Source organism: Hipposideros armiger, unplaced genomic scaffold, assembly GCF_001890085.2.
Source record: "Hipposideros armiger isolate ML-2016 unplaced genomic scaffold, ASM189008v1 scaffold_30, whole genome shotgun sequence".
Lineage (NCBI taxonomy): Eukaryota > Metazoa > Chordata > Mammalia > Chiroptera > Hipposideridae > Hipposideros > Hipposideros armiger.
Genome location: NW_017731380.1, coordinates 5,215,217 through 5,238,036, shown reverse-complemented (window position 1 = coordinate 5,238,036; position 22,820 = coordinate 5,215,217). Strand labels below are relative to the sequence as shown.

The 22,820-nt window shown below is 37.9% G+C and overlaps 1 protein-coding gene across 1 annotated transcript in view; it reads left to right on the top strand.

Moving 5' to 3' along the window:
• The window catches only part of GPD2 (glycerol-3-phosphate dehydrogenase 2), a 166,204-nt gene that overhangs the window by 133,571 nt on the left and 9,813 nt on the right, over window positions 1-22,820 (top strand). The window contains exons 9-13 of the mRNA XM_019636862.1: window positions 3,542-3,735; window positions 14,567-14,701; window positions 15,433-15,608; window positions 16,166-16,297; window positions 17,176-17,334. Coding sequence (XP_019492407.1) covers window positions 3,542-3,735; window positions 14,567-14,701; window positions 15,433-15,608; window positions 16,166-16,297; window positions 17,176-17,334 — 796 coding nt within the window. The remainder of the gene's footprint in view (window positions 1-3,541; window positions 3,736-14,566; window positions 14,702-15,432; window positions 15,609-16,165; window positions 16,298-17,175; window positions 17,335-22,820) is intronic.

The following is a 22,820-nucleotide window of genomic DNA, read 5'->3' as shown; positions in this document are numbered from 1 at the left end:
ATATATATCACCTGCCTGTAATATTTTGAAAACAGAATGCCTTTCTTTATCCTACAAATTTGGCATTAGCTTTGGGCCCCCTACCCATAAATCACGGAAGTGTTAGTTACAGCTGGGTCTGTCACAGTCTAAGATGCAGTGATCGATCTCATTCCACTTGGGGAGAAATGAATATCCCCATGTTTAGCACTTTTAACTACAACCCCCACACAGCCTGCCGGAAACCTTGGAGATGTGGCTGCAGCCTAGTTCCTGCTCCAGCCCTGTTGCAGATGAGCCCCTTGGTATGGGATTGTGTCTTGGGTTAAGGGTTTATTCCCTCTTTTAGCACTGACCTGGAATCCCAGAGGATAGTTTGCCCTCCATATCAAGCCGTTCTCCTGGGCGGGGTCAGGAGATCTCAGACTGAAACAGCTCTTCCGGTTCATCAGTCAATCATGCTCAGCAGTTATAACTCAAGGGTTCAACTAAGTCCTCAGAGATCAGTGAGACCTTCTGGGGCTGCCCTATAAACTGCCTGATAATAACTGAAGACCTAAACCTTCAACTAGAACCTGCTCAGTCTGGAAATGGAGTGAGTCCAGTAGCCACTGACTTGTTGAGTGTCAGCTGCTGAATGAAGAGTGAGAACCATGTGTGCAGTGTATCTTGTTCGGCTGTTTTCATAGTCTCTTTTTGGCCTTTATTAAGCTTGTTATGAACCTAACTAAGATTCCACGTGTGAAATTCTCTTGGTTGTGGCAACAGCTTTTCTTCTTTTTGGATTGTTTTAGTTTCAGAAATCTCAACACACAGAAATCATTTATTTTTAAAGGTACTCTAGTTTACTTAATAACCAATCTGGAATTCTCATTAGAGTTGTGGCTGTGCTCTTACAAAAGCAGCAACGATACACCAAATGACTGAAATGCATGAAAATAATCATCTCCTCCTTCTAGCCTGCAGATGTCTTTTTACCACTGACAAGAGGTCAGTTTTTTTTCCTGTAATGTGTGTGCATGTTAGCTCTAACACTGATTGCTAAGTAGTTAACAATACATTGATTTCTGTTTAAATAAAGGTACTTTAGCAAGTCAGTGGTCTGAATGAGAAAACTGTACCTTACATTTAATCCAAATGCACACATAAATCGGCAGCAAGCTTTTGCTCCTGATGTCAAGTGAATCGTACATATTGAAAATGACCTGTGCCTCACTGTATTGTATATACCATCACCATGGTTGATATCCATTTTCAAACTTTAGTGTCACCTTGCAGAATTAATCCTTCATAAGAAAACAAACTTTTCCCTAAGGGAGTGTGTGAATTAGGTAATTTAGAACTGATGAAAGGTATTTCCAAGTGGATTCTTAAATTTTTATACCATGCATTAATAGCTTTGTCTTCCCTCTGTGCTTGTTAATTTTGTGTTTGACACATATGTCTTCACTTAAGCAGTTGATTCTCTACAGGTTCCAGTTACGTGTGTTGGTAACCATCACCTTCACCCTTTAAACTGCTTTTATTGCATTGAAAGGTTTTAAAGGATTCAGTAGTTGTGCTTTTCTAACAACATTTCATGTCTAGGCTGCTGAATAATATAATTTTATGCTAAAGTTGATCAGATTTATTGAGTTATTCAGGCATATCATATGATACCTGTTCCATAAAATGATCATATGTAAAATATACCATCAGATAACTTGTTTCTTAAATGTTAGAATATGGAATTTATCTTTTTGTTTCAATATAGTGCTACTTATCAAATTGAAAGCTTGAACTGTGAATAGTTAATTTTTAACCCCAAAGTGACTGATTTAATCTAAGGATGTATTAACCCAGGATCAAATTAAGGTGCTTACAAAACACATAATTAGCTAGTTTCTTTTAAAGATTTTTTTTTAGAGAATCTTATGACAGATGAAAGAAAAAAATATAGTTATACAGAGACTGAAAGTACTTTATATTCGTAGTTTTCAATATATAAAAATGACAGTAAAATTATTTCATTTAAGTAACCCTGAGTGAAGATGAAATCTTAGCTGAAGGTTTAAATGACTGGCATATTTTTGTGGTGCTTTTTGTATGTGCTTAGGTAAAAGAACTGTGGTTCACTCTCTCCTGTGTCTTTCATGTTAGGCTGTGTAGATATGGCAGGCATTTCCTGGGGCTGATAGGTTTTGCAAAGAGAGACTTGTACTCCTTCTTTTCATAAAAAAAATAAATAAAATATTTTTGATTTGTTTTTAAACAGTTGTTAGCCTCTCATCTTTACACATTTGAATCAATGTGGGTTAAAAAAATTGTTTGTAAGGAAATGATAAATATAAAAAGTTGACTGTATGCCCTTTTAAGTTTGTGAATATAAGAGGGATTTCTTGAAATTTATTTAAACCAAATAGAGTTGCCTCTCCTATTGCAGAAGTTGCATTAATAGAAGCTGAAACTACCTTATGAGAAATTTCAACTCCTGCTTGCTTTAAGAATTCAGTCAAATTTCAACAGCCATCTGAAGATTTGTAGCGTTCCATTTGAATGTGACACTTTCAGATTCCTCCCACTCCTCTAACAGCTTCTCCAGATTTATCTGAATGGTTAATGAATACATTAAAACAACAGTTTCTAGTGATTTAATAACACAATTGAACAGATTTTGTTAATGTTTTCTTTTTTGACAGTCACCTATTCTTTCGAGTGTGTTTTATAATTTTGTTTTAGAATATTAAGTGCATGTAGTGATAATTCTTGATTAATACTTTAGAAGATTTTATATAATATATCAGAAGAGGTATCTTTGAATCTTTATTTAATAACATAATACACCAGTACCTTCTGTCTTTTTAGAGACTTTCATTGCTATGACATTCCTCTGCTTTTGACCTTATGTAGTACATTGTTATTTAGGTAGTAGTAGAAAACTGAGCCCTTTTCTCATCGATGTACTTCTTGAGATTGCTGTAAAGCTGAAATAAAATGAGAAATCTCATATTTGGTGAAGTGGTACAAGTTCATCTAGGCACAAAGGAGTAAAGAACTTTTTGATTACATTTTAGTTTCTAGAAAGTTAGACCCTTCAACTTTTCTCATGTGCTCTGAGACCTTCTACTGAAAGATGTGCCAAATGTCAAATGTCCCAGGAAAATACTTTTCATAGACTTACAAAAAGGTTGAAGAGCTACCCTTAATTGACCATCATAAAAGAAATTATAGACATTTATCTTGCTGACATTATCTGATGTGAATGGTCCAAGGAATATAAAAACCCAAACAATTTTAAGTTGAATTCTACTTTCTTAATTAGCCTTGTATTGTTGAGATGGGGAGGGCTGGCTCTGCTGTGGAATATTATTATTATCACAGTTGCTGCATTTCTTCCTGTTACCAAAGTTTTTTTTTGTTTTTTTTTTTCTCTTAGGACTTTCTAGATTAGGGTAGCGGCAGTAAAAATAATAGCTCATGTTTTTCTTGTTTGTATGAGAACTGGTGAATAAAGTAGACTGTAGATTAAAATTAAGTTTTCTGCTAATTCCAAAAAATTAAAAAAAAATTCTTTTTACCTCAGCCCAGAGAGCATGGGACTTCTTGACCCAGCGACCAGTGATGGGAGAGTTATTTTCTTCTTACCCTGGCAAAAGATGACTATAGCTGGCACTACCGACACTCCAACTGATGTCACACACCACCCTGTTCCTTCAGAAGAAGATATCAACTTCATTTTGAATGAAGTGCGTAACTACCTGAGTTGTGATGTTGAAGGTAACGTATGCATTCCTTTAACTTTGCCTTCTCTCTTTTATATCTCCCTAGCCTTTCTTGCTCTCTCTAGGTAACTGCCATGTCTCCCATCTGACACATTTCCCCTCTCGCTTGTTCTAATTCTTATGTGCTTACCACTCCATCTAGAAGATTGATGAGGACCGAATAACACAATGGGAAGAAGTTGCCCTTTTTTTATTCTACTTTCTACATCCACATGAAACTTATGCAGTCCTTTTCTGATAATTTCTAATGGCAAGATTGGAGTGCCATGTATGAGCTCTAAACATGGCATGCTCTTTGAGAAGAGTATGAAATGTTTGCATAGCTATTTAATTTCTAGAGGTTGGGAAGATCTGATTTGCAGATACAGGATAGCCATAGAAAATAATTAGGAAATGAGAAGATAGAGGGATATATTCTAAGAAGCTTAGTGAACTGTTACTACGTGGAAAGTAGTGTTGACAGTGGATTTATTTAAGAAGGATAAGTATGCCTGCTTTAATTGAAAAGGCCAACATTTACTTCTTTCCAATGCTAACCTGGGCATGCTTTCCGTTAACTTGCATAATGATTTTTTTTTTTTAATTCAGGCTAATTTCAGAAATTTCCAAACATTACCCTTCTGTATTTTCTATCTCAGTTAATAGCCTCATCATCCATCTGATCACCTAAGCTAGAAATGGCATGCTCACCTTTGGTGATAGTTCTTTCCACATCCAGTCCAATTTCTCTCTGTGCTCACACTGAAGTATCATGTAAATCCCCTTCACTTTATTGCCCTGGTTCACACCTGTGTTATTTCTTACTTGAACAATTGTGTTGGCCCCCTAACTGGCTTCCATATGTCGGGTCTCTGTCCCTACCCAGCCTGGTCTTTTCACCACAACTCTCTTTCTAAAACAATTCTGATCATCACTTCCCTGCACTAAAATATCACTTGGATGTCTCCCAATTGAATTTTAGAAAAGTTCTAACTATCTAGCATGGGACCTAAGTCTTTTCACAACTTGTCTTTGCAGGCTTATATTCAACTGCTCTACCTCTGTGCATTCTATGGTCTAGTTATATTGTATTACTTATCATTTCCAAATCAAATCATGCACTTTTAAACCTCCTATCTGGTTTAGATTGAAGACTTGCTCTGGGATGCTCTTTCGCCTAACTTTTCATCTTGGCAAAATACTATTTATACTTCAGAAACCACCCATACTTTGCAGTCCCCTAGGTTGGTCTAGTACAGTGGTTCTCAACCTTCCTAATGCTGCGACCCCTTAATACAGTTCCTCATGTTGTGGTGACCCCCAACTATGAAATTATTTTCGTTGCTACTCTATAACTGTAATTTTGCTACTGTTATGAATTGTAATGTAAATATCTTTTTGTTTTCCGATGGTCTAAGGCAACCCCTGTGAAAGGGTCATTCAACCCCCAAAGGGGTCGCGACCCACAGGTTGAGAACCGCTGGTCTAGTATGTCACATTATCTTATAAGTAATAGTCAGTTTTCTTGAGAGTGAGTATTATTTATTCAGTTACAAAGCTTGTTGTCTGTCTGGTATACCACTAATGATTGTTCTGAATTAAAATGAATGAGTAATAGGTGCTTTTAGGGTTTTTGACGCTGGTAGCAGTTTAGAAATCTTTCTATGTTAAGGTAGAAAGTTAAGACTTTTGAACAATAGTCTTTATCTATTTATACCAGCAATCTTCTATATTGTTGGCTTCAGTGGAGGACATGCAAACACATCATTTTCATCTTGATGTGATTCACTAGCATCTATGGATAGTTTTTCCCTAAAAGATTTTTTTCATTGTGTGATCACATATTTACAAACAAACAAAACATACAAATTGCTTGAAAAAAGTTCAGGTCGCTCTCCTAATTTAATTGGTTGATTCGTATTTTATAGTTTTAGTTTTTCTAATTTCAAGCTAGGGATGGAATTTCATTTGGGGTAGAGTCTCTTTGGGTATCTACAATAATAGTATAACTATATTGAATACATGTAAATGAAATCTATGTGTCTAATACTTATGTTCCCACACATACACACATACTCACACATAGTTATTTTGGAAATAACCATGCCTTGTTTAATATCCATTATTTAAATGCTCAAAGTACATTGTAATTTCAGCTTGATACTTTTTTTCCCCGTTTGCAGTGTCGGAAGAGCTTCATCTGGGTATGATTGTATTTTAATGTATTGATTATTGGTAATGAACTCTGCTTCATTTCACATTTACCTGAGTATAATATTTGTTAAAAGTGAGTTTCTATCTGGACCTGATAAGCAGGAAGTGTGTTGGAGCAAGAAATAAAATTAATTCAAGAGCAGAGAGCTCCATGTTGACAGTTTCCAAATTCTTAAAGTTCAAATGCAGTAACGATGAGAAATCTAACTGCTTGTATGTGCTGAGAGGCTGGATGTGTGGGGAAACAGATTTGGTTCCGAAAGGCCGCCACACCCGTACCGTAGGTGGGGCTTTCCACCAGTGAGATGCGCTTTGCTGCTGTAGCAGCGACTGCGTCCTGTACCCCGCTCTCCTGCCTGTGAAGAGGCGGGGGACTTGCCTTACCTGGGGGGTCATGGTGGGTCCATAAAGCTCGTTTGCCTTAACAGAAATTGGGTAGGGAATTGGTGAAATGAACGACCCGTTTTTGTCAGTTATGATATTTGGTAAAAGTGGTTGACATGAATATCTACACACTATATAAATCAGGACCTTCTCGTGGTGGTCTGGGGACTCTTGAGATTAAGAATTCTCCAGGTAGCAAATACACAGGGTAAAAGCAGAGGTGACAGCTCTTTCATATACTTTATTTATTCCCTTGTGTACCCCATCTGTCACACCTTTCCTACATAGAAACTTATCCTTTTAAACAATTAACGATGATTATTTATAGTTGCTTTTCATTTTTATTTCTAATTGACTGAAAGCCTCATATTTGAGGAATTACCTTCAGTCTTGGTAGAGTATCAGTTGAAGGATGTTTATATCTTAAAGGGAAGACATTCAAATTTGTATTTTTTTACAAGGCATTTTGGTGAAACCTGACATTCTCTTTTATACTGATGAAATGGGAGAGAAAACTCAGCTTCAGGCACCATTTAGTGATTGGACTACATGCTGTTGCTGCACGTATTTTAATCTTTCCATTCGTCTATAGTGGGTAATGCATGCTTTATTTTTTTTTAGTCTACAATTATTGAGTGCTTTTTATGCTAGAAACTCTGCTGAGCGTATTGCCTGTATTATTGCTTTGATTTCTCATAACAACCTCAAGAAGGTATGTTTTGTAATTCTCAGTTTACAGATGAAGAAACTGAGTCTCAGCAGCCTTAAGTTCTTGCCAATAGCTCTTTCGTGTTGGAGCCTTGATGGGAGTACAAGTCAGTCTGGCTCCAATGCTTGTGCTTCTGAATACTTTACAGGACTCCGACTGGTACTTTTGGGTTCCATCATGTGACGTTATATTCACTGGGGAGTGTTCAGTCTCTCGATTCATTTATGGAAGCTGCTAGGCACCTTCAGAATGATGGTGACCTTTGCTGTCAGCTGGCCTTATTTGAATTTGTGTGTTGAACTAGAGGAGGTTTCATGTTTCCTAACTAAACCCTGGGGACAAACAGTCCTCTTTACAGATTTAAAAAGTAAAAAGTTTGATTTCGGTCCTCGAGCAGTAGTTTTTAAAATGTTTGCATTCTCCGGGGTTGAAATAATCATTTTTAAAAGGATTTATTAAATGGATGAATAGTAAAATCCTGACAACAGTTTCTGAGCCTTCCCAAATGGCTATATCCTTAGGAAAGAAAAAAAAGTGTCAAATCTTAACACTCCATGCTGTTCACAGCAGCTGCCACACTGCTGCAAAATGCGTCGGAACAATTCTGAGAAGCATTTTGCCTGTTGGGAATAAGACCATGTCTTCTTTTCTGATTTAGAAAGCTTTCCATTCACAGGCTGAATTTTCTAGATTACTTGTTTGTTCTTTTCTGAAATGGGTAATTGATAGTTGTGGGTGCGTACTGGGTTAGGAAGAAAAATGATCTTTTGAAAAATGTATCAAGTCCGCAGTGTAGAGGTTAATCACAAGGATGCAGGGGCGAAACTAAGCTATGACTTAAAGAGATTGAGGGAGACAGAAGATTTGCCGAGTGCTTTATCCATGTAGTTTTTCTGGAGTGCTTCTCTAGGCAGCTCCTCTAGTTGTACACAGGTTTTCACATATGCAATTAGTAGTGTTTATAGATTGCCTGCTATTCAATTAACAACTGAGCTGGCCATATCAACTCACTGCAGACCTGCCTTTTCACTGCCAGAGATTGTACCAGGGTTATCAACTTACACAGGCTTGGATGTCTTCCAGCTGTTTAATTACAGTGTCACGCGCTTTGCTTTTTCTAGTTTCATTAGTTTATAAATGTAATATGGTATCTTATTTCTGTGATTAACACTTCATTTCAGCAGGTTAAACACGCTGGTAGAGAAGTATTGATTTCTGACACTATTTCCCCTGTGTTCATTTAGATATTTTCACATGCTTTTTATTGATTTTTTCCAAAGTGGCAAACATGAGAAAGAACACCCCAAAACGTATGGCTCAATAACTGATGTGAAACAAAACCACACATTTAGCTCTTAATTGTCACTTCCTGTGGGCTTCATTTTCTATTAATTTTTAAAACAAACACTTGTCTTGCCAAGTTTTTAAGAGTAAAAATATTAATTATAATGTGAAACAATTGCATAGCACTTAGTCTTTTTAACCAGCTGTGAAAAATGTTTATACAACTTTACTATTTATATTTTACTCTTTATATATTATATATACTAAAACCTGAATGATTTTTTTGATCAGAGTTGTGATAAAAATACTTATTAAACATGATGGTAGAACAATTTTATTTTCTCACTATCCTTTAGAAAATATTGCCAAGGACTTTTTATACACTCTGGAGGTGCTCGTGGGTTTTTTAACATGTGGGCAGTTGGCACTTAAAAAATCAACTGGATGCCATCTGGGTGAGCCATTCTAAAAAGTGGCATTTGATGAGGATTTTTCAACTTTAATAATAGTGTTGTTTTCTGTCATTTTGTTTTGTTTAAAGTCTTTATTTATTTTGAAAGGAAATATCCAATTGTTTAAATATATAGTCATTAGAAATCTTATATAAAGCCTAGCATATTGGCCCAAAGGCCCAAATATTCTTCCTTTTGATTTGGTAATGTCTGCACTTCTTGTCTGATATAAAAAGTTCAGAGAATGTTTTAATATGCCACTTAATATTTGTTGATCACTATACATGATCACTATACATATTATATGACACACTATATGGAGTCTTAAGAAATATTAGAATTGACATTGCTGAAGACTTTTAACATGGTGAGGATGATGAAACAGTAATGAATCCTTGTTTAGCTATCTTGGCAGTATGAGAACTGGAAAAATCAAGATGAATCTTTGAGCTCTGAAGAATAAAAGCCTTGAGTTGAGTTACCTTTTTCACATATTATACTATGGAGAGTTAAAGTAGGTGATGTTCACTACCTACTCTTGGCTACAACCTGAATGATAAAACCAATATCTGGGTAAGAACTTAAGGGTAGGAGTACTGTGTTGAGTGAACATATTTTTTCATTTCTTTAAATTCGTGAGATTAGTAGGAAAGGAGGATACTTTGAAATGGGGAATATGGAACATATTATGACAGTAAAATATTTGGGGGAAAGTGTGCTAGTACTGCAGACTGTATTGTCATGGCAAAGGAAGTATAGTCAGATTTCACTGAAAACATGCTCCATTAGAGATGTGGGTGAGGTGGCCATGGCAGCAGTAACCAGCTTGATGATCTATCTATCAGGACAAATCTGAGATCTCCTACTTGGGGCTCTTACTCTAGAGCTGTGCAGTATCATAGCCACATGTGGCTATTTAAATTTAAGTTAGTTAAAATGAAATAAAATTTGAAAGTTCTGCATGAACCACATTTCAAGTGCTTAATAGCTGCATGCTGTGAAGCCGCTAGTGAAGTGGACAGTAGCTATAGACCATTTCCCTCACTGCAGAGAAGCCTATGGAACAGAATCTGGAAGGATGCACATATACCCTTAGGGAAGGAACTGCTGAATAGAGTAATTGAATTTGTATTTTCTTGTTATATAAAATAAAGAAATGTATTGTCTTGTAAAAGAAGAGCTCCAGATATAAGACGCCTCCAGAGGTGATTAATTTAGTGACTCAGCAGTATCTAAGGCTCATGGCTCTTATTTGTCTCCACTCTACCTCCCTCTACACTGGCTTAATCTTGGTTTCTCTCAGGGTTACAATATGGCTGCAGCAGTTCCAGTCAATAGTAAGAGTTTCTCTATGCTATCTGCCTACTGGGTTTGAATTTTTTTCTTCAGAGAACTTTAATTAGGGTTCGTTTAACAGTGTACAAAGTTTCCACTGTGGGTGAGTAGGTGATAAGGAGAGAAACTTGTTACTTCAGTTAGTTGCAGTCTTTTATACAAGAGGTTAGAATTCATGTTTCATGTGTTTAGCTGTGCACTACCCCGCAGATATTGATTATACTAGGGCCCTGACTTAGCCATTACTTTAGCTTGGGTGTTGAAGAGGTACAAGTACTTTATTCTTCAGCAGTAAATAGCATTTTGAATAATCCATAAAAATCATTAAATCATTAAATCTTAAGGTTGAGAGAAAAACTGACAGAGCGATAACCACCCTCTGGTCTACTAATATAAAAATCCTGGAGGCCATAAAGACTGACATATGTTTTAAATATGATTGAAAATTTGATTATCCTTAAATGTATCTTTTAAACCCAATATTTATCTGATATAATTTTTAGGCTTAAAGCTGAATGCTAAGATATCAAGAGAAATAAATGAAAGTTCCTAACACATTATGAACCCTTCCTGGTGGTGTTTTCTTTTTTTGAGTGTCAATCTAAGGATTGACTAAGGATTAAAAATGTTATCAGTTTACCTAATGTTTTATTTAATGGTCCTCTATGAATAAAAAACTTGAATATTTTAGTTCAGTCTTTTTGTTTCAGACAACACGCTTTCATAGGTGTATTTTTCTTCCTGTCGTACCAGGAAAGGTAAAGCATTTGTCACCAAGATGATTTGCATATGCTTCAGATCTAGTCCAGAAAGTCCTATTTTCCATCAGATAATTTTAAAATCAGTCAGAGGGCTTTAAGAGTTGAAACGAAATTCCTGGTCAGTGTGGCTACCTAAGGAATTTCAGACACACTGCAGACTTTGTGGTTACTACAGTGACGCTCTAAGTGGTTGGCTAAGCTTTATTTTTGACTCAGAGGATGATTTGAACTCTAATGGAAAATAGTGGTAATTTCCTAGTTTGGTTTTTTTTTAAAGATTAAAACATTGCATGATTTGTGTTGAGGTTTTATAGGACTTTTGTGGAACCCCATAAAGCAAGAATTAACCCCCATTCTGTGGAAGGCATCAGGATTAAACCTGTTTAAGAGAAGGCCGACATCAGATGCGCAGGTCCAGGACTGGAATCCCTGCATCGAGAATCCCTCATGGTCTCCAGTTAAGAATACTAGAAGCCTGAGGCTTTCCTCACCACTGTATTACTTTTCTTCTTCCTGTCAGGTACAGCGTTTGGCCGTGGGTTTGATTAAACACTCCATAGAAGTATATGGGTACCTTTCCTTTCAGATCGCAGTCATGTGTGGGTAGCCCTTAAGGAGATAGATTAAAATATGCCAGATTTACCTTGGTTGAATTTATCTTTACCAGATATTGATTTGTCCTTTGAGATCAAGATGGAGGAATTATCTGTCATCCAGTATAACTTGTTTTTGGGGTCTTTTCCTTGTGTTTGATTAGGTACTCTGTGTGTGTGTGTGTGTGTGTGTGTGTGTGTGTGTGTGTGTGTGTGTGTGTACTATTCTAATCATTTCAGGGAGTCTTTGTGACTCTTTATACTGAGTCTGCTAGATATTATATCTAACTAGTTTTCAGGGGCTGCTGTGTATAAATATATAGGAGGTTCACTGTACAAAGGCATATGGGCACGGCGTAAGTGAGATCTGAAATGCAGACTGCACTCTGTTTACCAAACTGCCTCCTGAATGAGATGAGTTCATGTGACCTAGGGCGTGGGTTTGGTGTGGGCTTGTCGAGGCCCTGGATTTCTGTATTATATGTAAACTATTTCCTTATAGTTCCTTAATCTTCTGAAACTTGAATTATGTCAAATTTTCTTTTTGTCTTTTTTTTTTAACAATTGTGGTTAAATATATATAGTATCAAATTTAACCATGTTCACCATTTTAAGTGTACAATTCTGTGGCATTAAATACATTCACATTTTTTGTGGAACCATTACCGCCATCTATTTCCACAGCTTTTTCCTCTTCCCCAACTTTGTACCCGTTAAATACTAACTCCCTTTCCTTTTCCTTCCCCCACTCCCGGCGACCACTGTTGTACTTTCTGTCTCTATGAATTTAACTACTCTATGTATATCATATAAATGGAATCATACAATATTTGTCCTTTTGTGACAGGTAAATTTCATGTAACATAATGTCTTCAAGGTTTATCCATACTGTAGCATGTGGCAGAATTTCCTTACTTTTAAAGGCTGACTAATATCCAATTGCATGTATATAACACATTTTGTTTATCCATTTATCTGTTGGTGGACACTTGGGTCGTTTCCACATTTTGACTATTGTGAGTGATGCTGCTCTGAACATATAGATTTTCCCTGTTTTCAGTTCTTTTGTGTATGAACCCAGAAGTGTAATTGCTAGATCATCTGCTAATTCTATGTTTATATTTTTTTGAGGAACTGCCATGCATTTATTTATCCATAGTGGGTGCATCATTTTATCTTCCCATCATAATGCACCAGGATATCCCAATTTCTCCACCTCCTTACCAACACTTGTTATTTCCTGTTTTGTTTTGTTTTTTAATTTTTTTGTAATAGCCATCCTAAAGGGTATGAAGTTGAAGTTGTACCTCATTGTGGTTTTCATTTGTATTTTCCTAATGGTTAGTGTTATTGAACATCTTTTTATCTGTTTATTGGTCATTTATATATCTTCTTTGGAGAAATGTCTATTTAAATCCCTTGCTCATTTTTCAATCAAGTTGTCTTATTTAGTTATTGAGTTTTAGGAGTTCTTATATATTCTGGATATTAACCCCTTATCAGATGTATGATTTGAAAATATTTTCTTCCATTGCATGGGTTGCCTTTTCATTCTGTTGACAATTCCCTTTGATGTATAAAATTTTAAATTTTGATGAAGTCCATTTTATTTATTTTTTTCTTCTGTTGTCTGTGCCTTTTATGACTTATGCAAGAAATTAAGGCCAAATCCAATGTTATGAAGCTTTCCCCCTGTATTTTCTTCTAAATGTTTTATAGATTTAGCTGTAATGGACAGGCCCTCGATCCATTTTGAGTTAATTTTTATATATAGTGTAAGGTATGGGTCCAACTTCATTTTCTTGCATGTAGATATCCAGTTTTCCCATTTTCTTGATATTTTTAAGACTGTAGACAGTTTTTCATCAATATGGTTAATGGCTGGGAGTAAGATGGAGAATGACCAAATTCATAGTTGAAGCAAAATTGCACTCCTCTGTTACCCAGAAATGGATTAACTGGTTTACCAAAGTAAGTGCAACAGGACCAGGTAAGCAGTCACCTCCCCAAAGTCTACATCGTTAGGCAGCTGTTGGAACGGTGCACATGTTCAGTTCCTTGATGTGGCGAGTGGAGAGGAAAAGAGCTAGGCCTTCCCTGAAGCTGATCTGGTTAAAGAGGAGTAGATTCTGATAGCTCTGCCCACAGGTCTTGCCCTTGCCCCTGATGGTACACCAGAACCACACAGGGCTACTTTCCTTAGCAATTTGTAGGTAAGGAATGAGTGTTGTGCAACTGCTACCCAGTTATATTGTAAATTTAATCAACTTTTAGTATTGAGAGGTAGTTGTATTTTGGTAGAGGTAGTAAAGAAAATTTCATGGTATCATACTCTATGACACAATTACTGCGCACACATCCTGGGAGGAGACAGTATTCCTGTTTGGTGGCAGTCATAAAGACAATGGGATGAGAAAAGAAAAGAAACAAAAAACAGAGTGTGGAAATTGTCAACAGTTGAGAGACAGTACAATTTATTGGGTAAGAATGTGCTACTTTACCATTTATAAGATGTTTGCTTTGGGCAAGTTGGTTAAACTTTTCCAATCATTTTTTCTCATTAGTACATTGAGAATAATAATAACCAATGCTATGGGGCTTTGTGAGATTAAGTGAGATGAAACCTGTATATTGAGTGCTTTGACAAGGCTAGGCCTGGTATAAATGCTCAACTAAGGATCTTTGCCTTCCCTGAGAAGAGATAGCAAGATATATTCTAGAAGGAAATATAATAAGTCATAAGTGTAAGTGTTTGCTTTTGTTTTTGTTCCTGCCTGTTTTGTTGTTGGTCTTTTTAACTACTTCAGATAGTTCCAGCTGAGGGTTGCTAACATGTGTTCCTTTTGTTTCCCCTTTGGTACTAGTGTCAGCAATTTTCAAGTTTTTTTTTCCTTTTTTTTTTTTCATGGATATTATCTTTGTAACAAAATAATTCTTTGAGTTTTTCTTGTACTCATCCACTCACTTAGTTCTTATATTTAAGGGCTTTCTCTTTCTTTTAAGGTGCATATTCACATGTTCCATTTACTGAACGCTTTCCTGCTTATTAACTATCATAGTTTTGTTGACATGTTTCTGAGTGATCTTCTTAACCCTTGGCATTGATCCTTCCCAGTGAGAAGAGGGGACGTCCTGGCAGCGTGGAGTGGTATTCGTCCCCTTGTTACCGATCCCAAGTCTGCAGATACTCAGTCCATCTCCCGAAATCATGTTGTGGATATCAGTGAGAGCGGCCTCATCACTATAGCAGGTACAGGGCATTGCCTGGTTATTTTGAGTGTATTTTATTTATTTATTTAATTTCTTTATTTCTAAAGATTTTATTGGGGAATTGGGGGAGGGGAACAGACAAGTTGCTGTCCTTTTGTTCTTCAGTCTAGTTGTGGAGGACATCGCTTCACTGGCCAATGTTAGTATTATCATTGCGCTCTTCCTGGCCGAGGCAGTCGGTTGCTGGCCATTGGATGGCTGCTCACGGCAGCTCACGAAAGCACACACCCGCTGCCAGCCAGACCCTCTGCAGCCTACGCCTCGCCGGCGACTCACAGCAGCCCAGCTCCAGGTCGAGCTGTTGTTCATCATCTTAGCTGTAGAGGGCGCAGCATCACTGGCCCTCATGTGGGATCTGAACTGGGGTCCTGCTGCTCAGAACTGGCGTCCCAAGCCAACTTCTAACCAATGCGCCACTCGGCCAGCCCAGAGCTCGCACTCTTAAGCTAATTCTTAACCAACTGAGCCACTTGGCCAGCCCCTTGAGCGTACTTTAGATAGGAACTTTAGTTCAGTGATCACACTGGAATCTCCTTTAACTCTAATCAACAGGGATTTTTTTTTTATGATTCTGAGTAAACGCTTGCATATTTCTTTGCCGTATTAATTTTAAACAGCAAGTAGATTTTGTTATTCATAAGTGATAAATGGTTAATTATAAGAAAAATAAGGGGCAGTAACCTAGTGAATTGTTTATCCACTTACTTGTAGGTGGAAAGTGGACAACCTATCGATCTATGGCAGAAGATACCATAGATGCTGCAATCAAGGCTCATAATTTGAAAGCAGGACCAAGTAGAACAGTTGGGCTTTTCCTTCAAGGGGGCAAAGATTGGAGCCCCACACTCTACATTAGGCTTGTCCAGGATTACGGACTTGAAAGTGAGGTGAGTGTGCATTGCCATGTCATCTTACTCGACCTAATGCCACTATCCCCGGGAACAGAATCAGCAGCCATGTGGCCTCCTTGATGTAGAATTTCCTTTTGCTGCCTTCATGTCTGTCTGCGTACTGCGCAAGTGAAGTAATGGAGAAAAGGAAGAAAGGTCTTGCTTGCTTGAGTGGCCTAAAAGACAACCCACATTTTAGTTTCTGTTTTAACATCTGGGATTTGTGTGGTGTGTTCCTCGCAGACAGGACATCCCGGATTCTTTCTATCAAGACTATCAGGAAGGCTGTTCTTCAGAAGTGACATTGGGAGCAGAATGAAGCTGAAGCTCCGTCAGTCACCGATACAGTGATACATGTGCAGGAGAGTTAGTGCTGGCCTAAGCACTCGAAGCCCAAGCGCTTTCCTCCCACAGAATCAAATTCTAATACTCTCCTAGAACTATTAGTCACAGGCTGTAAAAAGCTGACGAGAGGAGCATGTACATTTTTTTGCTTTGTAGCTAGAAGCTCTCGATGTTCAAAGCACCTGCCTAATGCAGTTTTATTTCCCTAGGTGGCTCAGCATCTTGCTGCAACCTACGGTGACAAGGCTTTTGAGGTGGCCAAAATGGCAAGTGTGACTGGAAAAAGGTGGCCCATTGTTGGTGTGCGTCTTGTGTCAGAATTTCCATACATTGAAGCAGAGGTGTGTGAATGGCCATGTGGGAATTTCCTGCCTGCATGCAATACCATTCATCCATTTTGTTTTCATCTTTAAAATTTATCATATAGCTAAGTTTTAATGCACATATGTCAGCTAAAACCTGAGTAAAATATCTGTTTGGTATAGATCCTTTCATATACAAAGTTTTAACTGTAAAATCATTGATAATGAAATTATAAGAAAATATGTATTTTATTTTCCTTCATAGAGCTATCCCATGTCTTGTTAATTTACAGTTGTTTGCCCTTTTGTGAACTGTGCTCCCTGATGACATATCTTGATTTGACACTTAACTTCTCAAAGATTTAAGCTTTGTTTCTCATCAAGGATTCACATGTTACAAAGCCAGAGACCATGCTTTAGATTTATTTAAAATTCACTGAGCCTTAAAACCTTGGCATCCAGTAAGCATTTGCTTATTGATTGAAGGCAGGGCTTCTGTCATCTGATTACTCTGAGACAGAAATCTTTGGACAGCCTAAAGAGACCAGACCGTAACTTTTTAACACTTGTCCTTTGTTGACTCAGCTATATAAATTAACATCCATTTTATGTATAAGCATAAGAGGTACATGATTACTGTGGATGGTAAATAAGAAGTGATGCCATTTGCATGTTTGTGCCAGATTCTATTCAGAAAGAAGGCATTAACTTTTGTCCAGTTTGTCCCAATTGCCAAATCTCTTTTGGCAGGCATATGGGGGACCTGTATGATGTCACTATGCCTCATGCCTGTTATACAACCAGCGTTTATAAAGAAAAATATCACTTTTTCTAAACACATTTTTTTTTAGGTGAAACTACTACTTTTTTTCTTAAAAAAGGCCTACACTAATAATTTTACCTTAATTCAAACTCAGGTGAAATACGGGATTAAGGAGTATGCCTGCACTGCAGTGGATATGATTTCACGTCGCACTCGCCTGGCCTTTCTCAATGTTCAGGCCGCAGAGGAAGCCCTACCCAGGATCGTTGAGCTGATGGGCAGAGAACTACATTGGGATGAGTATAAAAAAAAGGTATTATACAGAAGTCTTTGAAACCATAGTCCCATTATAAACATGTTGTTTCTCGATCTGATAGTAGAGGCAAGCAGAGTTTTTGTGGTGACTTTAGATTTCTTGTCAATTTCTCTCCCTTTCTCTCTGTCTCTCTCTCTTTCTGTCTCTGTCTCTGTCTCTCTCTCTCTCTCTCTCTCTCTCTCTCTTTCTCTCTCTCTGTGTGTGTGTGTGTGTGTGTGTGTGTGTGTGTGTGTGTGTTTGGTATTGCTAGGTCCTAGGAAACTGGAAAGATATTCTTGTACCAAAGTTTGTTTGTTGTTTCTAGAAAATCTCTTACAGAAAAATGCTCTCAAATTTGTGGCCATAATTCCTGAAAAAGTAAGATAATAATGATTGTGGGTAGAACCTTCTCTGGTTTTCATTGAACGCACTCTTAGAATGCACTCTGCAGTGAAATTCATACTCCTGCAAATTCGCCTTTGGTGGGAAATAGTGGTTTTACTGCCTGACCCCCAAATGCGTATTGATTTGTGTCATTTGAAATTTTGTGTTTATTCCAAATTAAAAAAAGCAAGTTAGTGATGTTCAGATACCCACACATACAGCCCTGAGCTTGTTGTAGTAAACAGAAGATTTTCATATTTTTAGATTAAACCAAAATCTTATGATACGCAGAGTCATTTTCACGTATTTATTCAGAAAATACTTTCTGTACTCCTTGGTTCAGTTCTTCCTCCCCAGTCTTTTTTGAACCTATTGCGTTTAGGCTCTTTGCTGCCACTTTGTCGTAGTTCTGCGTGCTCACCAGTAACCCCCACATTACTCAGTGCACTTGGCATTCCTAGGTCCTCCTTCTGCTCACCTAATTAGTGGCAATGATACATGTGATGCCTCCCTCCTTCTCAAGCTACTTTCTGGAGCACCATCCGTCTTAGTCTAATCGGGCTGCTCTAATAGGATACCACAGACTGGGTGGATTCAACATCAGGCATTTATTTCTTTCAATTCTGGAGGCTAGAAATCTGAGAATGGGGTACCAGCATGGTTGGATTCTGGTGAGAACAGTCTTCCTGGCTTTCAGATGGCCTTCTTGCTGTGTCTTCACATGGAGGAGAGAGAGGGGCACCCCACCCTCAAGACTCATCTAAAGCTAATTATCTCTCCAAGTCCCCATCTCTGAATATCATCATATTGAGGGTTAAGGCTTCAGCATATAAATTTTGGGGGACACAGTTCAGTCCATAAAACCATCTCTTTTGGATCGTCTCCTACCTTCCCGAAACTACTGCTGCTCCTACTACTGACCTTGTCATAAATAGCTTACCATGTCATAAATAGCTATTCCACCTTTTGGTTGCTTAGGCCTAAATCTTTATATCATCACTGATCTAAATCCGTCAGCAAGCCTTATCATATCTACCTTCAAATAATGGCTTGAATTCAACCCTTTCTTAACACATTTTGCTGCTATCACTGATTCAGGCTAACAGCATCTCTTTTATTACAGCAATCCACATAAACCAGGATCCCTGCTTTAACAACTTCAGTGATTCTATTAAAGCAGAAGCCAGATCATTGGCTATGTCAGTCTGAAGTTCAGAGGGGAGGTCTGAACTGGAGATACGCGTTTTGAGTTGGTATTTAAATCATCCGACTGGCTGAGATCATATAAGAAGTTCATGTAGTCAGATAACAGCAAGTGGTCCAAGGACTGAGCCCTGAGTACTCCAGAGTTCAGAAGTTGGAGAGAAAAAGAATCCAGGAGAAAGGAAAAATAATAGCTAGTGAGTGAGGTTGGAGAGGCATGAGAAAACTCAGAGAGAGTTGTGACCCAGAAGGAAGGGAAGAAAGTATTTCAAGAAGAGGAAAGTAATCTGCTGTGTCAAATGCTGCTGATAGGTTTACTCAGATGAGGACTGATAATTAACAATTCCTTTGCTAAAACACCCTCTCTTGTACTCAAGAGTTAAGCCAGAGTCACTACAGTGGTTTACAAGGACTTCAGTGATCTGGCCACCACCTTTCTGATCCCCCTGGTCTTTTTCCCCATTCATTCACTCCTCTCTAATCCACAGGTCAAGTTGCTTTTCCTTATTCAAGCCCTGCTAATCTCTCTGCCTGGAAGGTTCTTCCCTAGATATCCTCAGGACCTACTGCTTCATTTCCTACTGGTCTTTTCTCCAGAGAGGCCTGCCTTAACACAGCTGAATAAAAGAGCCCCTTCCCCCATCTGAATGGCATTTTCCCTCCTTTTTTTTTTTGTCTCTCTAGCATCTATTCCCATTTGACATACCGTGTATTTAGTTATTTGTTTGTTGTCTGCCTCTCCGCCAGGAAATGAGCTCCCTGGAGAAGACATGAGCTGTTTTGTTTCCGTACTCTCAGTGCTCAGCACATATAGGAAGCTCTAAATAAATATCTGTTGAATGAGTGAATGAACGTTACTGAGCATCTAGGTCAGATGTGTAAGGAAGGATTGGGCCTAGGTCCTGTCCTTAAAGCATTCTCATTCGGGTGTAGCTTCCCAAAGATGGGTCCATATTAGAGTCACCTGGGAAATGCAGGGGAAAGCGCAGATTTCCAGGACTGATTTAGAGTATCCAAGCCAGAGTCATCAGGGGTGAAAATATGGCCCTACATTTTAAAAATTCTCTAGTAATTTTAATGCAATGTATATAGCAATGTATGGTATACTGCTGGTGGAATTCACTGGTTGAAAAGAGCTTCTTAACCTTGACACAACTCTGTCAGGCATAACCTTTACCCCCATTTTATAGTTGAGGAAATTGGCTCAGGGAAGTAAGTCCCAGTCACAGTTCATACAACGAGTAAATTGTGCAACTGGGATTGAAACCAGGTTCTCTGATCCGAGAGCTTGTGCTTTCCGCACCCTGCCTTGTGGCCTCAGCATTGATGGGGCTGGTTTATGGCTCTTTCGGTTTTGAGTTTTGGTTTCATCAACAAAAGCTACATACAGAGGCAACACAGAAGGAAACTTACGCCTGTGCTACTGCCAATCATTTTTACCATATAGGATTGAGGATAATGTGTTCCTGTAAAAATGATGATTGGAATGATTTGAATATGCACGAAGATGTTTTGTGCCAGGAATTCAGGCTGTAGGAGGTAGGAAGGAGGAAGAAAATTCTGTAAACTAGTTGTGTTTGACCCTCCCGAGGAAACAGGATTTAACTTCAGGTCAGATTTTATGAGCAGATTTATGTACTCAGAAATATTCTCCCACCCCCCTTCAACAAAGTCACAGAAATAAAAGACCTAACGTTATTACTCAGTATTTGAGACAAAAGAGAGTTAATAAGGACTGTGCACAGTCTAGAGAGAACAAAGGAGAGGGGAAAGAAAGAAGAATAATTAAAGGTTAGAAAGCTGGACTTCTGAGAAAAGGTTAAAAGCATTGGGATTATTTAACCTGCACAAGCGAAAGAGGAACAAGGTGATAAATAACTCTCTGTAGATGAATTGTGGTTGTTTTTACCAGTCAATACTTAATGAGTGACTTGTATACTGAGCATTAGATGAAATATTTTAGGGGAATAATAAATAGCTCATAGTTTCAAGGAGCTTGAAATCTAATTGGTTACTACACATATATACCTCAGAAATTGATGTATGTTTTCCAAAATTTAGAGAACAATCTAGAGAACTGTCACTGAAGACCAGATCCAACCAACTTGGAACAAGCAATTAGGGAGGAAGGTGTGTTGGGGAGTTGGGGATTGACAGGAGTTGCTGGGGATAGTTAGAGAATGGGACACTGCCAAATTGTGTTCCACAGGGTATAAATTAATGTAAGTCACAAGATGACTACATGGTCAAAAGAGTTTGGAAAATTCTGAGTTAAACAAAAGAAACCATGTTCTCTAATGCAGATGATTTGGCGCCTTTAAAATGCATATGTGCATTGTCCATTTCCAAAAGGAAACTTACTCAGAGACAGACCCAACTGTCACTTTTTGGAAGGGATGGGGGAGAGGAAGACTAGTATTGCCTAGAAGGTAGGAGGTATTAGGGGAAATGCCATAGTATTTGGGAAGGTAGATTTTATATAGCCTTCAGACAAAACCTACATTTCATTGAGAGACTTTACAGAGAAGACCACTTAAGCAGGTTGAGAGAGTCTCACAAAAAGAAATTCTTTCAAAATGGATTCCAATGAGGAAGAAGTAAAGAAATGGAGGACTCTGAACAAAGGCAAGCTGATAAACAACAAATTTAAAACAGATGGAATACAAGTGCTCAACAATGAAAAGGTATCCAGGAATAATATGGATATATATGGGTAGTATCAGGAATTGGCTGAGTGTTGGAAAAAATGCCAAGGACACTAAAAATAACTTATAAAAATGGAAAAGAATGCAAGTAAGGCCTAACCTAGATTATTTATTTATTTATTTATTTATTTATTTATTTATTTATTTATTTATGTATTTATTAAAATTTTTTATTGGGGAATTGGAATTGGGGAAGGGGACCAGGCAAGCTGTTGTTCTTAGATCTTCGTTGTGGAGGGCGCCAGTCACCATCTGGCTTCCCATTGGCAGCTTGTGGCCTCTAAGCTCAAGGTGCTATGTTCAATCTTAGTTGCGTGTGGGCGTAGCCACCATCCCATGTGGGAGTTGAACCAGCAACCTTGTTAAGAGCGCACGCTCTTATCCACTGAGCCATCCGGGCGGCAGCTCCGTTCAAGGTGCCGAGTTCAGTTTTAGTTGCGGGTGGGCGTAACCCACCATTGAACAGGCAATCTTGTTGTTACACCAGCTGAGCCATCCTGCCACCTGTTGGTAGCTCAGCGACAGCTCAACTTGGGCACAGCATCACTGGCTCATGTCTAACCTAGATTATTGCTTAAGGCGACTGGCTCCATATTCTTCAATGCTGGAGAAAAGAGAACTTTTCAACTCATAGTTTAATACCAATTTGTTTTTCTTTTCTCCTTTTTGGTCAAGGAGAAAGATTTTCAGTGTGAAAAGAGCAAAATAAATATTGGTAAGAGGAAATAGATATTCAAATATGAGTTTGCTCTAAATGAGTTTGTATGCCAACCCATAAAAATTATACCTGAGGGTACTCAGAGAATTTGCAGACGGAATTTATTTAACTACCTTTGAACTTTAAAATATTATAGCAAATAGCAACAGAACCATAGAAGACAGAAGGTGGGCAAATGTAGTACCAAATCCCAAAAAGAGAGAGGAGAGGAAAATATAGTTTTTAACCTGTAAATCAATGGTCTTAGTGTTGATCTTGGACAGTTTTCTAGATTATGGCATTTTAAGTTTATTGAATCAGTGGTTAGCAAGGATTATAGTGATCACTGGATGCTAGTAAGGAATTCTTCAGGAAAAATCATTTCAGACATTTCGTTTTCTTTTCATAAAGAACAACAAGATTTTTAGGTCAGGGAAATGTTATAGACATAAAATATTTGAATTCCTTAAAGCATTTTATGAAGCCCCATGTGATATCTTTTTTAAATTGGTGGA